Genomic DNA, 16710 nt, shown 5'->3' with positions numbered 1-16710 from the left:
CACCACGCCCAGCTAATTTTGTATTTTTAGTAGAGACAGGGTTTCTCCATGTTGGTCAGGCTGGTCTCAAACTCCCTACCTCAGGTGATGCGCCTGCCTCAGCCTCCCAGAGTGCTGGGAATACAGGCCTGCAGGCATGAGCCACCGCACCCGGCCGCAGTGCTCTTAAAAGTGGGAAGTTCCTTTTCCCATTTGGTGAATCCTTCTAACCAAGCTAGCTAAGAATGAAAGACAGCCTTCAACTAAATAGAAAAATTGATCAAGTACCTGAGCATCCACTGTTTCTAAGCACTGTGCTAATTATTATTAAATATAGTGATAAGAAAAACATGATCCCTGTCTTCATGGAGCCTACATTATTGTACCTCATGGTCTTGTACACTTAAATACTAGTTTTCTCACCCAGGTGCAGTGTTTTGCATTTGTAGTCCCAGCTACTTGGGAGGCTGAGGCAGGAGGATGACTTGAATCCAGGAGTTCTAGCCCAGCCTGGACAACATAGCAAGATCCATCTCCTTAAAAAAAAAAATGGGGCCAGGTGTGGTGACTAATACCTGTAATCCTGGCACTTTGGGAGGCTGAGGCAGGAGGACCACTTGAGGCCAGGAGTTCAAGACCAACTTGGGCGGCATAGTGAGACGTCATCTCTATGAAAAACAAAAAAGAAAAGAAAAAACAACAACAACTAGTTTTCTGACATATTCTGTTGTTGAAAATATAAGTACAATATCCAAGCATTTGGGAGGCTGAAGTGGGAGGATTGCTTGAGCCCAGGAGTTTGAGACCAGCCTGGCCAACATAGCAATAGCAATATGTCATTTCTAATGAAAATTTAAAAATTAGCTGAGCAGGCATGGTGGTGCATACTTGTAGTCCCATCTACTTGGGATGCTGAGGCAGGAAGATCACCGGAGCCAGGACTTTGGGGTTGCAATGAGCTATGATCATGCCACTGCACTCCAGCCTGGGCAACAGAGCAAGACCCTGTCTCAAAAATAAACATAGTATTAATACAATGAAAAGACAAATCGAGAATAGATAATACAAAAATAGCCTTATAGTAACCAGACTTACTGATGAATGCCACAGACCCGGAGTATGTCACATGGTTTATCAGGTGAATTAATAATTTCATAGTTTAAAATACCCCGTTTTAGGGTTAGCATACCAACATTTAATGTATACTTAAAGATTCCATTTTGTCTTTTTTCCCTCCTAGAATTATATCCATGGAAGCAGTCAAGCCCAGTTTGTAGCTGAAACACACATTGTTCTTCTGTTTAGTATCCTTTTACAATAAGTCTTTCTTGCTGTATTTTGTCTGTTTTCTCACAGTCTAGTATTCTCTCTACAGCATTTGGCTGGGGCTGTTCTCTTAATGCAAGTCACAATATCCTTTGAAAATCATTACCGTGTCATCCTCTCCAGCCCAATAAACCAAAGACTACTAGGGACAAATCTGTAGTCTGATAGGGCCAGGTTTATTGGCTCATTAATACAAGGAAGACTGTACATTAGAAGAACCATGGAACATCTTAACAAAGAAAAGATAGAGTTGTAATAGGATTTGGGAGAATAGTGGAGTTTATGTGAAATTTAAACAAAGCATTGTTTTGATAGGCTAAAAGCAGTGTAAGGCTGTGTAAAGGGGTCAACATCAGGTCTGAACTGTGAATCAGACCCAGGGTTCTGTTTGCTTGGAAACTACAAAGTTAACATAAATGTGGGATTTTTGTCTTCAAAAACTTCTTCTTTGAAGCTCTATACCTTGGTTGTAAATTGAGGCTACTTAGAAATTATACGTGTAAATTAAGTGACTTAGATCTGCCAAGCAAGAATATTTCATTTTTACTCATATAATTGCAAGAAGTCTATTTAAAGACTAATATTCCTCAGTAAGAAAACAGTAATTACTCAAAGATGGGGATATTTTGACATTTTACAGCTGAAGTGTGTGCTAGGGAAAAATACTTCCTGTGGACTTTGCAGCTGCTTTATGTTTGTGTTGTTCCATTCTCTTGAATGACAAGGAATATTTTTACTTTCTTGGCCCAAGCTAATTTTTATTTTCTTATATCTAAAAGTGGATGCCTCTGTAAGCTGCAAAGACAGGTAAAAGCGATGTCAGATAAGTAAGAATCTAAATTTCATAATATTACTAAACATAGTTTACCCACCTGAGTACATAAGCACTGACTCTGGAACAAATCAACAAGGTGAACAAATGTAATGTTCCTGGAATTGTGCTTCTCAGCCAGGGTGTCCTGACATTGATATACAAGAATCAGCTGGGCATGGTGGCTCACACCTGTAATCCTAGCACTTTTGGAGGCTGTGATGGGTAGATTGCTTGAGCCCAGGAGTTTGAGACCAGCCTGGGCAACATGGCAAAACCCCATCTCTACAAAAAAATACACACAAAAAAATTAGCCAAGTATGGTGATGCATGCCTGTGGTCCCAGCTACCAGGGAGGCTGAGGTGGGAGGATCAGTTGAGCCCAGGAGGTCAAGGCAACAGTGAGCCGATATCACACCACTGCACTCCAGCCTGGACGACACAGTGAGACCCTGTCTCTAATAAAAAAGGGGAAAAAAACGAAACTTAAATATATTTTTTTCTGATTGCAAAAGGAATATAAATTAAAGAAAATTTAGAATACAAATAAGTATAAAGAAAAAATTCAAAACCACTGAAAATTCTATCTTTAGTAAATGTTTGTGTATGTCTTTCCCAGTTTTATTATACTATGTTGATGATTAGAGAGATTTTAAGGAAAGCATTCTAAAAAAATATTAAGCTTTTGATTTTAACTGATTTTAATTGAAGGATATTTGGGAAAATGTTCTTATGCACTATGGAAAATATACTTACTGCTTCACATCCAGCCCAAACCTGGGAGAATTAATCTATTCAACCATGAAATGGTGGGCTGAAAGATTAACAATATACACCTAGTCCATATGAGAAGAAAGAAGACTGAGGCCAGGTGTGGTGGCTCATGCCTGTAATCCCAGCACTTTGGGAGGCCAAGGCGGGTAGATCACCTGAGATCAGGAGTTCGAGACCAGCCTGGCCAACATGGTGAAACCCCATCTCTACTAAAAATACAAAAAAAATTAGCTGAGCGTGGTGGCGGGTGCCTGTAATCCCTGCTACTCAGGAGGCTGAGGCAGGAGAATCTCTTGAACCCAGGAGGCAGGGGTTGCAGTGAGCAGAGATCGCGTGATTACTCTCCAGCGTGGGCAATTAGAGCAAAACTCCATCTCAGGGGGCGGGGGGGGGGGAAGACTGAAAGAAAAATATTACTCAAACTTTATTTTTTTTAATCCTAAAATTTTAGTTGAAAATGTTCGTTTATGGGCTGGGCGTGGTGGCTCACACCTGTAATCCCAGCACTCTGGGAGGCAGAGGCAGGTGGATCATTTGAGGTCAGGAGTTCGCGGCCAGCCTGGCCAAGATGGGGAAAGTCTGTCTCTACCAAAAATACAAAACTTAGCCAGACAGCCAGGCGTGCTGCCTCACACCTGTAATCCCAGCACTTTGGGAGGCTGAGGCAGGCGGATCACCTGAGATCAGGAGTTCGAGACCAGCCTGGCCAATATGGTGAAACCCTGTCTCTACTAAAAATACAAAAATTAGCCAGGCATGGTGGTGCACGCCTGTAATCCCAGCTACTGGGGAGGCTGAGGCCGGAGAATTGCTTGAACCTGGGAGGCAGAGGTTGCAGTGAGCCGAGATGGTACCACTGGACTCCATCCTGGGCAACAGAGTGAGACTCTGTCTCAAAAAAAAAACAGCCAGGCATGATGACGGGCGCCTGTAATCCCAGCTACTCTGGAGGCTGAGGCAGGAGAATCGCTTGAACCCAGGAGGTAGAGGTTGCAGTGAGCCAAGATGGTGCCACTGCACTCCAGCCTGGATGACAGGGTGAGACTCTTGTCTCAAAAGAAAAAAAAAGAAAGACAATGTTCATTTATGGTTTGATGGATTCAGCCTGGCCAACATAGCAAAACCTCATCTCAACAAGAAATACAAAAATTAGCCAGGAACGGTAGTGTGCACCTATAATTCCAACTACTCAGGAGGCTGAGGCATGAGAATTGCTTGAACCCAGGAGGTGGAGGTTGCAGTAAGCCGAGACTGCCACTGCACTCCAGCCTGGGCAACAGAGCGAGACTCTGTCTCAAAGAAAAAAAAAAAAGAACAGAAAAGAAAAGTATGGTTTGATGGATTAACAAATTATTATACCTTAGAAAATTTTCAGTATCTTGAATCAGTTCTTCTCACTAGTACTTTGAAATTGAATAATGGAGCAAAAGAGCAATTAAAATTGTAAAGTATTAATTAGTTGATTTGGGGTTTGTTGGTCTTTTAGCTTTGTCTTAAACTTTTAAATATATAAGAAGTTTAAGAAATTAGAAAATTGTCATTTTACCTCTGCTTTAAGACTGAGCATCAGCCTAAGGTTTCGTATACATTTGGAACGGATTACAATCCTGTTGGGATATAGAATGTCTTGTGTTTGGTTATTAGGATGCAAAAAGTGAACTTTTTTCAGAGTCAGACATGTATACAGATTATAAGACAGTGACTTAAGTGCTGTGTACCAGAAATAGTGAGAAAATGAATAATTTTGTCAGAGGTAAGGAATATTAGAAAAGGCCTAACCACTCCCCACCCCCCCCCTTTTTTTTTGAGTGGAGTCTCGCTCTGTCACCCAGACTGGAGTGCAGTGGCACCATCTTGGTTCACTGCAACCTCCACCTCCTGGGTTCAAGCGATCCTCCTGCCTCAGCCTCCTGAGTAGCTGGAATTACAAGTGTGCACCACCTCACCTGGCTAATTTCTTTATTTTTAGTAGAGACAGGGTTTCACCAGGTTGGCCAGGCTGGTCTTGAACTCCTGACCTCAGGTGATCCACCCGTCTCAGTCTCCCAAAGTGCTAGGATTTCAGGCGTGAGCCACCTCACCCGGCCCCCACTTTCTTTTAAAGTAAATATGAAACCTCAAGACTGGTAACATTGTTTACAGCTTCCAGGTTGATAATAATTAATAGACTGAGGCCACCTCTAAGTAGTAGTTATGATTTTGGAAAATATTCACATATTTATTATTAGTTTAATGTACAGTTTATTGCATGATTAATAAAGCAGACTATATAATCAGTTGCCTGATCTAAGCAACCTTTAAAATTACATTTTAAGTGTTGCAGTTATGCAGAAAAGTTTACAAAAGTTTACAGTTTGATGAATTTCCTTTGTTTTTTTTTTGTTTTTTGTTTTTTGTTTTTGAGATGGAGTCTTGCTCTGTTGCCCAGGCTAGAGTTCAATGGTGTGATCCCAGCTCATTGCAACCTCCACCTCCCAGGTTCAGGCGATTCTCTTGCTTCAGCCTCTGGAGTAGCTGGAATTACAGGCACCTGCCACCATGCCTGGCTAAGTTTTTTTGATATTTTTAGTAGAGATGGGGTTTCATCATGTTGGCGAGGCTGGTTTCGAACTCCTGAGCTCAACTGATCCGCCTGCCTCGACCTCCCAAAGTGTAAGGATTACAGGCATGATCCACGGTGCCCAGCCCAGTTTGATGAATTTTCACAGAATTAACACACTTATGTAACCAGAACTCACATCAATAAATAAAATTTTACCCACATCTCAGAGCATTTTCCATCATCATTCCTCCTGATTGCCACCTTCCCACCCAGAAATAACTGCTATCCTGACTGCTAACACTATGGGTTTATTTTACCTATTTTTTTTTTAACTTACATAAATGGAATCCTACAGGGCTGGGTGCGGTGGCTCACGCCTATAATACCAGCACTTTGGGAGGCTGAGGCAGGCAGATCACCTGAGGCCAGGAGTTCGAGACCAGCCTGGCCAACATGACAAAAACCTTTCTCTACTAAAAAAAGTACATAAATTAACTGGGTGTGGTGCTGTGTGCCTGTGGTCCCAGCTACTTGGGAGGCTGAGGCAGGAGGGTGGCTTGAGCCCAGGAGGTAGAGGTTGCAGTGAGCTGAGATCACACCACTGTGCTGCAGCCTGGCTGATAGAGCCAGACTTTGTCTCAAAATAAAAAAAAAAAAAAAAGAAAACACAATAAATGGAATCCCAGAATAAATATATTTGGATTTTTTTATGTTTATTTTTTTAGAGATGAAATCTTGTGTTGCCCAGGCTTGAGTACAGTGGGGTCACCATAGCTCGCTGTAACCTCGACCTCCCAGAATCAAGCAGTCCTCCCACGTCAGCCTCCCGAGTAGCTGGGACTATAGGTGAGCACTACCACACCCAGCTAATTTTTGTATTTTTTTCTAGAGATGGAGTCTCGCCCTGTCGTCCAGGCTGGTCTCAATCTCCTGGGCTCAAACAATCCTCGTACCTTGGCCTCCTGAATTTTTAAAATAAAGTAGCAGTCTGGAAAATGTTCACCTATAACCTGAAACCCTAATAGTATAAACTACGTTTACTTTTGCATATTATCTTGCATTCATTTCTATATGAATGTTTCATGGTAAGGGTGTTCATTTTTTATACTTGTAGACATGTTGTGTATGGAGTTTGCTATCTTAATATAAGCATTTTCTATGTTGTATGGCCTTTATATTTATAAAAATACATAAAAATTACAAAGAAATCTGAAAATACGAAGAAAAAGAAAAGTAGTCAATATTTTTAATGTTTATATAATGGATATATCATATCCATGTTGCCCAGGCTGGTCTCGAACTCCTGACCTTAGGTGATCCACCCGTCTTGGCCACAAGCGTGAGCCACCACGCCTGGCCTTCTACTAGCTTTTAATAGCCTAGTTGTTGTATGTTATGGAATAATGTCTCCTCTATTTCTGCTCAGTTCTCCTGGAGTAACATTTAATCAGGACTGTGTAATTTATGTATTTCATTGTTTGTATTCCTCACTAGAGTGTAATCTTCTTCATGGTAGGATCTTTATTTTGTTCAACTTTTTATTTCCAACAGTTTATAGTGCCTGCCATATAGTAGGCAGTGTTAGTAAAAATTTAAAGATCAGTAAATGAAATAAAACAGTATACAGGGAAGTGCATCATAGCTCTTGACAGCTAAGAAGAGTACACAAAAGACCTTGAGGTATTTAGCAAGAAGGAAAGCTCATTCAAAGCAAAAGCACATAAACCATGATAAAAAGACAAGCTTTCCCCAGAGCAAGTCTCAATCATTAATCAGAGAGTACCCAGAAATCAAAGCCTGTAGAAATGATCAATCTTTGGCCGGGCATGGTGGCTCATGCCTGTAACCCCAGCACTTTGAGAGGCTGAGGTGAGTGAATCACCTGAGGTCAGGAGTTCGAGACCAGCCTAGCCAACATGGGTAAACCCCGTCTCTACTCAAAATATAAAAATTAGCCAGGCGTGGTGGCATGTGCCTGTAATCCCAGCTACTCAGGAGACGGAGGCAGGAGAATTCCTTGAACCTGGGAGGCAGAGGTTGCAGTGAGTCAAGATGGCTCCACTGCACTCCAGCCTGAGTGGCAGAGCAAAACTCCGTCTCAAAAAAAAAAAAAAAGACAGAAAGAAATGATCACATTAACAAAAGACCTTTGTGCAGCCAAGATGGCCTAATAGGAGCAGCTCCAGTCTACAGCTCCCAGCGTGAGCAACACAGAAGACGGGTGATTTCTGCATTTCCAACTGAGGTACTGGGTTCATCTCACTGGGGATTGTCAGACAGTGGGTGCAGGACAGTGGATGCAGCGCACTGAGTGTGAACCGAAGCAGGGCGAGGCATCGCCCCACCCGGGAAGCGCAAGGGGTCAGGGAATTCCCTTTCCTAGCCAAGGAAAGGGGTGACAGATGGCACCTGGAAAATCGGGTCACTCCCACCCTAATACTGTGCTTTTCTGATGGTCTTAGCAAACAGCACGCCAGGAGATTATATCCCGCGCATGGCTCGGAGGGTCACATGCCCACGGAGCCTCGCTCATTGCTAGCAAAGCAGTCTGAGATCAAACTGCAGGGCGGCAGCGAGGCTGGGGGAGGGGCACCTGCCATTGCCGAGGCTTGAGTAGGTAAGCAAAGCGGCCAGGAAGCTCGAACTGGGTGGAGCCCACCGCAGCTCAAGGAGGCCTGCTTGCCTCTGTAGACTCCAGGTCTGGGAGCAGGGCATAGCCAAACAAAAGGCAGCAGAAACCTCTGCAGACTTAAATGTCCCTGTCTGACAGCTTTGAAGAGAGTAGTGGTTCTCCCAGCATGCAGCTTGAGATCTGAGAACGGACAGACTGCCTCCTTAAGTGGGTCCCTGACCCCCGAGTAGCCTAACTGGGAGGCATCCCCCAGTAGGGACAGACTGACACCTCACACAGCCAGGTACTCCTCTGAGACAAAACTTCCAGAGGAACAATCAGGCAGCAACATTTGCTGTTCACCAGTATCTGCTGTTCTGCAACCTCCACTGTTGATACCCAGGCCAACAGGGTCTGGAGGGAACCTCCAGCAAACTCCAACAGACCTGCAGCTGAGGGTGCTGACTGTTAGAAGGAAAACTAACAAACAGAAAGGACATCCATACCAAAACCTCATCTGTATGTCACCATCATCAAAGACCAAAGGTAGATAAAACCACAAAGATGGGGAAAAAACAGAACAGAAAAACTGAAAATTCTAAAAATCAGAGTGCCTCTCCTCCTCCAAAGGAATGCAGCTCCTCACCAGCAAAGAAACAAACCTGGACAGAGAATGACTTTGATGAATTGAGAGAAGAAGGCTTCAGATGATCAAACTTCTCCGAGCTAAAGGAGGAAGTTCGAACCCATGGCAAAGAAGTTAAAAACCTTGAAAAAAGGTTAGACGAATGGCTAACTAGAATAACCAATGCAAAGAAGTCCTTAAAGGACCTGATGGAGCTGAAACCCACGGCACGAGAGCTACGTGATGAATGCAGAAGCCTCAGTAGCCGATTCGATCAGCTGGAAGAAAGGGTATCAGTGATGGAAGATCAAATGAATGAAATGAAGCGAGAAGAGAAGTTTAGAGAAAAAAGAATAAAAAGAAATGAACAAAGCCTCCAAGAAATATGGGACTATGTGAAAAGACCAAATCTACGTCTCATTGGTGTACCTGAAAGTGACGGGGAGAATGGAACCAAGTTGGAAAACACTCTGCAGGATATTATCCAGGAGAACTTCCCCAATCTAGCAAGGCAGGCCAACATTCAAATTCAGGAGACACAGAGAACGCCACAAAGATATTCCTCGAGAAGAGCAACTCCAAGACATAATTGTCAGATTCACCAAAGTTGAAATGAAGGAAAAAATGTTAAGGGCAGCCAGAGAGAAAGGCCGGGTTACCCACAAAGGGAAGCCCATCAGACTAACAGCTGATCTCTCAGCAGAAACTCTACAAGCCAGAAGAGAGTGGGGGCCAAATTCAACATTCTTGAAGAAAAGAATTTCAACCCAGAATTTCATATCCAGCCAAACTAAGCTTCATAAGTTAAGGAGAAGTAAAATCCTTTACAGACAAGCAAATGCTGAGAGATTTTGTCACCACCAGGCCTGCCCGACAAGAGCTCCTGAAGGAAGCGCTACACATGGAAAGGAACAACCGGTACCAGCCACTGCAAAAACATGCCAAATTGTAAAGACCATGGATGCTAGGAAGAAACTGCATCAACTAATGAGCAAAATAACCAGCTAACATCATAATGACAGGATCAAATTCACACATAACAATATTAACCTTAAATGTAAGTGGGCTAAATGCTCCAATTAAAAGACACAGACTGGCAAATTGGATAAAGAGTCAAGACCCATCAGTGTGCTGTGTTCAGGAGACCCATCTCACGTGCAGAGACACACATAGGCTCAAAATAAAGGGATGGAGGAAGATCTACCAAGCAAATGGAAAACAAAGGCAGGGGTTGCAATCCTAGTCTCTGATAAAACAGACTTTAAACCAACAAAGATCAAAAGAGACAAAGAAGGCCATTACATAATGGTAAAGGGATCAATTCAACAAGAAGAGCTAACTATCCTAAATATATATGCACCCAATACAGGAGCACCCAGATTCATAAAGCGAGTCCTTAGAGACATACAAAGAGACTTAGACTCCCACACAATAATAATGGGAGACTTTAACACCCCACTGTCAACATTAGACAGATCCACGAGACAGAAGGTTAACAAGGATATCCAGGAATTGAACTCAGCTCTGCATCAAGCGGACCTAATAGACATCTACAGAACTCTCCACCCCAAATCAACAGAATATACATTCTTTTCAGCACCACACAACACCTATTCCAAAATTGACCACATAGTTGGAAGTAAAGCACTCCTCAGCAAAAGTAAAAGAACAGAAATTATAACAAACTGTCTTTCAGACCACGGTGCAATCAAACTAGAACTCAGGATTAAGAAACTCACTCAGAACCACTCAACTACATGGAAACTGAACAGCCTGCTCCTGAATGACTACTGGGTACATAACAAAATGAAGGCAGAAATAAAGATGTTCTTTGAAACCGAGAACAAAGACACAACATACCAGAATCTCTGGGACACATTTAAAGCAGTGTGTAGAGGGAAATTTATAGCACTAAATGCCCACAAGAGAAAGCAGGAAAGATCTAAAATTGACACCCTAACATCACAATTAAAAGAAATAGAGAAGCAAGAGCAAACACATTCAAAAGCTAGCAGAAGGCAAGAAATAACTAAGATCAGATCAGAACTGAAGGAAATAGAGACACAAAAAACCCTTCAAAAAATCAGTGAATCCTGGAGCTGGTTTTTGAAAAGATCAACAAAATTGATAGACCGCTAGCAAGACTAATAAAGAAGAAAAGAGAGAAGAATCAAATAGATGCAATAAAAAATGATAAAGGGGATATCATCACCGATCCCACAGAAATACAAACTACCATCAGAGAACACTATAAACACCTCTACACAAATAAACTAGAAAATCTAGAAGAAATGGATAAATTCCTGGACACATACACCCTCTCATGTCTAAACCAGGAAGAAGTTGAATCTCTGAATAGACCAATAACAGGCTCTGAAATTGAGGCAATAATTAATAGCTTACCAACCAAAAAAAAGTCCAGGACCAGATGGATTCACAGCCAAATTCTACCAGAGGTACAAGGAGGAGCTGGTACCATTCCTTCTGAAACTATTCCAATCAATAGAAAAAGAGGGAATCCTCCTTGACTCATTTTATGAGGCCAGCATCATCCTGATACCAAAGCCTGGCAGACACACAACAAAAAAGGAGAATTTTAGACCACATATTCCTGATGAACATCGATGCAAAAATCCTCAATAAAATACTGGCAAAAAAATACTGGGGGAGGGATAGCATTAGGAGATATACCTAATGTTAAATGACAAGTTAATGGGTGCAGCACAGCAACATGGGACATGTATACATGTGTAACAAACATGCATGGTGTGCACATGTACCCTAAAACTTAAAGTATAATAAATAAAAATTTTAAAAAACGAAATGATCAATCTTTGCACAAACCTGCAGATAAAGAACTCAGAAAAAATTGCTGGAGAAGAGACTTGGCTGAACAACTGAAAACATGATGAATGGGCATCATCCCTAACAAGAGGCTATTGAAGAAAGAATGCAAGATGGGGCACAGGCACATTGGTTCACGCCTGTAATTCCAGCACTTTGGGAGGCCCAGGCTGGAGAATTGCTTGAGTCCAGGAGTTTGAGACCAGCCTGGGCAACATAGTGAGACCCCGTCTCTACAAAAAAATCAACAAAACGAACGTGGCGTGGTATGCACCTGTAGTCCTAGATACTCAGGAGGCTGAGGCAGGAGGATCTCTTGAGCCTGGGAGGTGGAGGTTGCAGTGAGTTGTGATTGTGCCATTGCACTCCACCCTGGGTGACAGAGTGAGACCCTGTCTCAAATAAATAAATTAAATTAAAAAATTTAAAAAAGAATGCAAGATGGTAATGAAGGGATGACAAGTCAAATTTTAGAGCCAATTATAAATTCAGGCCTCATCTAAACACATATTTTTCCCTTTCCGCTTAATGATACCCACATGCGGTAGCATACAACATGTATGTACATATGTATAATTGGGAGTGTTTTACTGCTGTTAGTATTCACTAAACTGCAGGGTGAATCTGTCTCTCTTTTCTACTAGAACACGTTCTATTTGCTTTAAAATTTGAATTTGCTTATTTTAATATTCAACCATGCCATCTGTTACCTATTTGTATGGGTTGTTGTATTTTGTATTTATGCAGCTCCTATTAAGCTGAATAAAAGTGTGGTCATGGCACATGTGGGATTTTTCTTTTTCTTTTTCTTTTTTTTTGAGATGGAGTCTTGTTCTGTCACCCAGGCTGGAGTGCAGTAGTGCCATCTCGGCTCACTGCAACCTCTGCCTCCCGGGTTCAAGTGATTATCCTGCCTCAGCCTCCCAAGTAGCTGCGATTACAGGCGCCTGCCACCACGCCCGGCTAATTTTTGTATTTTTAGTAGAAACGGGTTTTTGCCATGTTGGCCAGGCTGGTCTTGAACTCCTGACTTAAGGTGATCCGCCTACCTCTGCCTCCCAAAGTGCTGGGAGTACAGGCGTGAGCCACCACGCACGGCCAGGATTTTTCTTTTTTATTAGAATAGGATAAAATTAGATAGGTTAGTAGTAATTTGTGCTTTAAAGGCTAATTATTGATGTACTTTTGGCATCTTGGCATGGGAAAAATTTTAAAAATAAAGTATTATTGAAAATATGGAGAATTTTTTTTTGACACACAGTCTAGTTCTATCATGCAGGCTAGAGTACAGTGGTATGATCACGGCCAACTGCAGCCTCAACCTCCCAGGCTCAAGTGATCCTCCTACTTCAGCCTCCCAAGTAGCTAGGACTACAGGTATGTGCCACCAGCCTGGCCAATTTTTTGTATTTTTTGGTAGAAACAGGGTCTCACCATGTTGCCCAGGCTGGTTTTGAACTCCCAGACTTAAGCAATCGGCCTGCCTTGGCCTCCCAAACTGTTAGGATTACAGGTGTGAACCGCTAAACTAGGCCAGGAGAGATTTTTCAGAAATTAATTTTCAAATAAAAAGTAGTTACTGTTCTCCCTAAATGATATATATTTCAAATGTGTTCTTTAGGGAGGTGGGGTGAAATATTCAAAATGGCTATTTAGGGCTGGGCGTGGTCATTCACACCTGTAATCCCAGCACTTTGGGAGGCCGAGGCAGGTGGATTGCTTGAGGTCAAGAGTTCGAGACCAGCCTGTGCAACGTGGCAAAACCCCATCTCTACAAAAAAAAAAAAAAAATTACAGAATTTAACTGGGCGTGGTGGTGAGCACTTGTAGTTGCAGCTACTCAGGAGGCTGAGGTGGGAGGGTGGCTTGAGCCTGGGAGGTGGAGGTTGTAGTGAGCTGAGATTGCGTCACTGCACTCCAGCCTGGGTGACAGAGCCAGACCCTGTCTCAAAAAAAAAAAAAAAAAAGCCATTTAATATTTTTAAATGTGTTTGAGCTCAGGGCAATAACTGAATGTCCAGACAGGTTATTTCAAAGTACAATTTCGGGAAAACTCATATTTCATCTGTAAGTTATGGTGGGACATTTGTTTAAAATATCAATTTTTCTTTGCACAAATGAAGTAATCTTCCAATTTTAATTTTTTGTATCGTCATAGTAAATAATTGTCATGCCGTATAGATACAAGTTTCCTTATTTTGGTTTTTTATAATGAAGAGTTGAAGGTTTATATATTCATTTTAATTTTCTTCATGAGAAACTGGAAATAGTAAAATGGTATGTCTTTTGTGTCTGTGCGAATTTCTCCTTAAACAATTTTTCTTAGATGGTGGAGTTACCTTAGGAATGGTGCTTTTATGTGAAGCTGCTACCTCTGACATGGATATTGGAAAGCGAAAGAGTAAGTCACCTTACTCAAAATGTAACAGCGCTGCCTGTACTATGGAAAAAGAGTGATCTCTTAATCACTTTTCCTCTTACTTATAGGATAAGTAGGTTATTTTACCCCTTTACTATTTTTTTCTTTAAATGTCATATCTGTTATTAAACTCCTTTACTATTATAAAATTAATATATGCTCATTATAGAAAATGTAAAAAAACAGGAGCATGAAACATTTATTCCACCACTGAAAAACTAATTATTTTTAAATTGTAATATATTTCTTTCCACTTATAAAAACCTTAAAAACTGTATATATAAAATTTTTATACTTCACACCCCCTTTTTAAACTGGAGTTAAATAACTAATAACTTTTTCTATATACGTAATTTTAAACTTATACTCTGTTATTGTTTGTTTTCTTTAAGATAGGGTCTCACTCTGTCACACAGGCTGGAGTGCAGTAGCATAATCATAGCTCACTGCAACCTCCGCCTCTAGGCTCAAGCTGTCCTAACACCTCAACTTCCCTAGTAGCTGGGACTACAGGCATGTGCCACCATGCCCAGCTTATATTTTGTACTTTTTGTAGAGATGGGGTTTTGTCACTTTGCCCAGGCTGGCCTCAAACCCCTGGACTCAAGTGATCTTCCCACCTCAGCCTCCCAAAGTGTTGGGATTACAGGCGTGAGCTGCCGTGCCTGGCTGACTTATACTCTATATTATAATTTAACTATTCCGATTTTTTTCAATGTTTAGTTTTTTCCTAATTTCAACTATTATTATTCTTCAGTAACTATCATGATACATTAAGCATCTTTTTTTTTTTTGAGACAGAGTTTTGCTCTTACTACCCAGGCTGGAGTGCAGTGGTGCAATCTCGGCTCACTGCATCCTCTGCCTTCCAGGTTCAAGTGATTCTCCTGCCTCAGCCTCCTGAGTAGCTGGGATTACAGGCGCCCACCACCACGCCTCGCTAGTTTTTTTGTTTTTTGGGGTTTTTTTTTTTCTTTTTTTTTTTTTGTATTTTTAGTAGAGACGGAGTTTCACCATGTTGGCCAGGCTGGTCTTGAACTCCTGACCTCAGGTGATCCACTCGCCTCGGCCTCCCGAAGTGCTGGGATTACAGGCATGAGCCACCACGCCCAGCCATCATTCTTATTTAATATTGTTTCCTTAAGATAGATTCCTAGAAGAAGAATAACTGTGTGGTCCTCTGTCTGAGTATTTTCAATTCTCTTGATGTTTTAATCATTACAGATTATTTTGGCAAGTTAAAATAATTTAGATTTCTACTACTGGTATTTAAGAATGTTTGTTTTGGCCGGGCGCAGTGGCTTATGCCAGTAATCCTGGCACTTTGGGAGACCGAGGCGGGTGGATCACTTGAGGTCAGGAGTTCGAGGCCATCAAGCCTGATGAACATGGTGAGACCCTGTCTCTACTAAAAGTACAAAAATTTGGCCAGACGCGGTGGCTCACGCCTGTAATCCCAGCACTTTGGGAGGCCAAGGCAGGTGGATCACAAGGTCAGGAGTTTGAGACCAGCCTGGCCAACGTGGTGAAACCCCCGTCTCTACTAAAAATACAAAAATTAGCTGGGCATGGTGGCGTGCATGTGTAATCTCAGCTACTTAGGCGGCTGAGGCAGGAGAATTGCTTGAACCCAGGAGGTAGAGGTTGCAGTGAGCCGAGATCACGCCATTGCACTCCAGCCTGGGTGACAAAGCGAGACTCCATCTCAAAAAAAAAAAAAAATATTAGCCAGGCATTGTGGCGCATGCCTGTTATCCCAGCTAGTTGAGAGGCTGAGGCAGGAGAATCGCTTGAACCTGGGAGGCAGAGGTTGCAGTGAGCCGAGATCGTGCCATTGCATTCCAGCCTGGGCAACAAGAGTGAAACTTCATCTTAAAGAAAAAAAAAAAAGAATGTTTGTTTCATTGGTTTTTTTGTTGTTGTTGTTGTTAAGACAGAGTCTTGCTCTGTCGCCCAGGCTGGAGTGCGGTGGCGCGATCTCAGCTCACTGCAAGCTCTGCCTCCCAGGTTCACCCCATTCTCCTGCCTCAGTCTCCCGAGTAGCTAGGACTACAGGCACCCGCCACCATGCCCGGCTAATTTTTTTGTATTTTTAGTAGAGATGAGGTTTCACTATGTTAGCCAGGATGGTCTTGATCTCCTGACCTCGTGATCCGCCCGCCTCGGCCTCCCAAAGTGCTGGGGTTACAGGCATGAACCACTGTGCCCAGCCATTTCATTGTAATTTTATCAGCATTAATCTCATTAATATGTATCTGTTTTATAGATACATATATATTTGCCAATCAGATAAGGTGGAAATGTATTATTTTGTACTCCTTTTATTTTTATAAGGTCAAATATTTTCCTAAATGTTTATTAGTCATTTGTGTTTATGTTTTTCCTTCTATAAATTGTCCTTTTGTCTTTTGCCGTTTATCTGTTAGAGTCTTAGCCCTTTTATTTGGTTTGCAAGGAATTTTTTTTTTTTTTTTTTTCAAGACGAAGTCTTGCTCTGTCTCCCAGGCTGGAGTGCAGTGGTGCGATCTTGGCTTACTGCAACCTCCGCCTCCTGGGTTTAAGCAATTCTCCTGCCTCAGCCTCCCATGTAGCTGGGATTACAGGTGCACGTCACCACACCCAGCTAATTTTTGTATTTTTAGTAGAGACGGGATTTCACCATGTTGGCCAGGCTGGTCTCGAACTCCTGACCTCATGATGTGCCTGCCTCAGCCTCCTAAAGTTCTGGGATTATAGGCGTGAGCCACCGTGCTCAGCTGGACATTTTTTTTTTTTTTTT

At 42.1% G+C, this 16710-nt stretch overlaps 1 protein-coding gene across 2 annotated transcripts in view; it reads left to right on the top strand.

Annotated features, from left to right (window-relative positions):
- Positions 1 to 16710, top strand: part of MAGT1 (magnesium transporter 1) — a 69359-nt gene that overhangs the window by 40334 nt on the left and 12315 nt on the right. The window contains exons 7-8 of one of the 2 annotated variants that reach the window (XM_016943659.3): positions 1220 to 1283; positions 13839 to 13913. The exons of the other annotated variant lie outside the window; for it this stretch is intronic. Of the exons in view, the coding sequence (XP_016799148.1) occupies positions 1220 to 1283; positions 13839 to 13913 (139 nt within the window). The remainder of the gene's footprint in view (positions 1 to 1219; positions 1284 to 13838; positions 13914 to 16710) is intronic. 2 annotated transcript variants of the gene reach the window in all.

The sequence above is a fragment of the Pan troglodytes genome, chromosome X, assembly GCF_028858775.2.
Source record: "Pan troglodytes isolate AG18354 chromosome X, NHGRI_mPanTro3-v2.0_pri, whole genome shotgun sequence".
Taxonomy (NCBI): Eukaryota; Metazoa; Chordata; class Mammalia; order Primates; family Hominidae; genus Pan; species Pan troglodytes.
The sequence above is the reverse complement of the archived record's forward strand: the minus strand, read 5'-3'. Positions and strand labels throughout refer to the sequence as shown.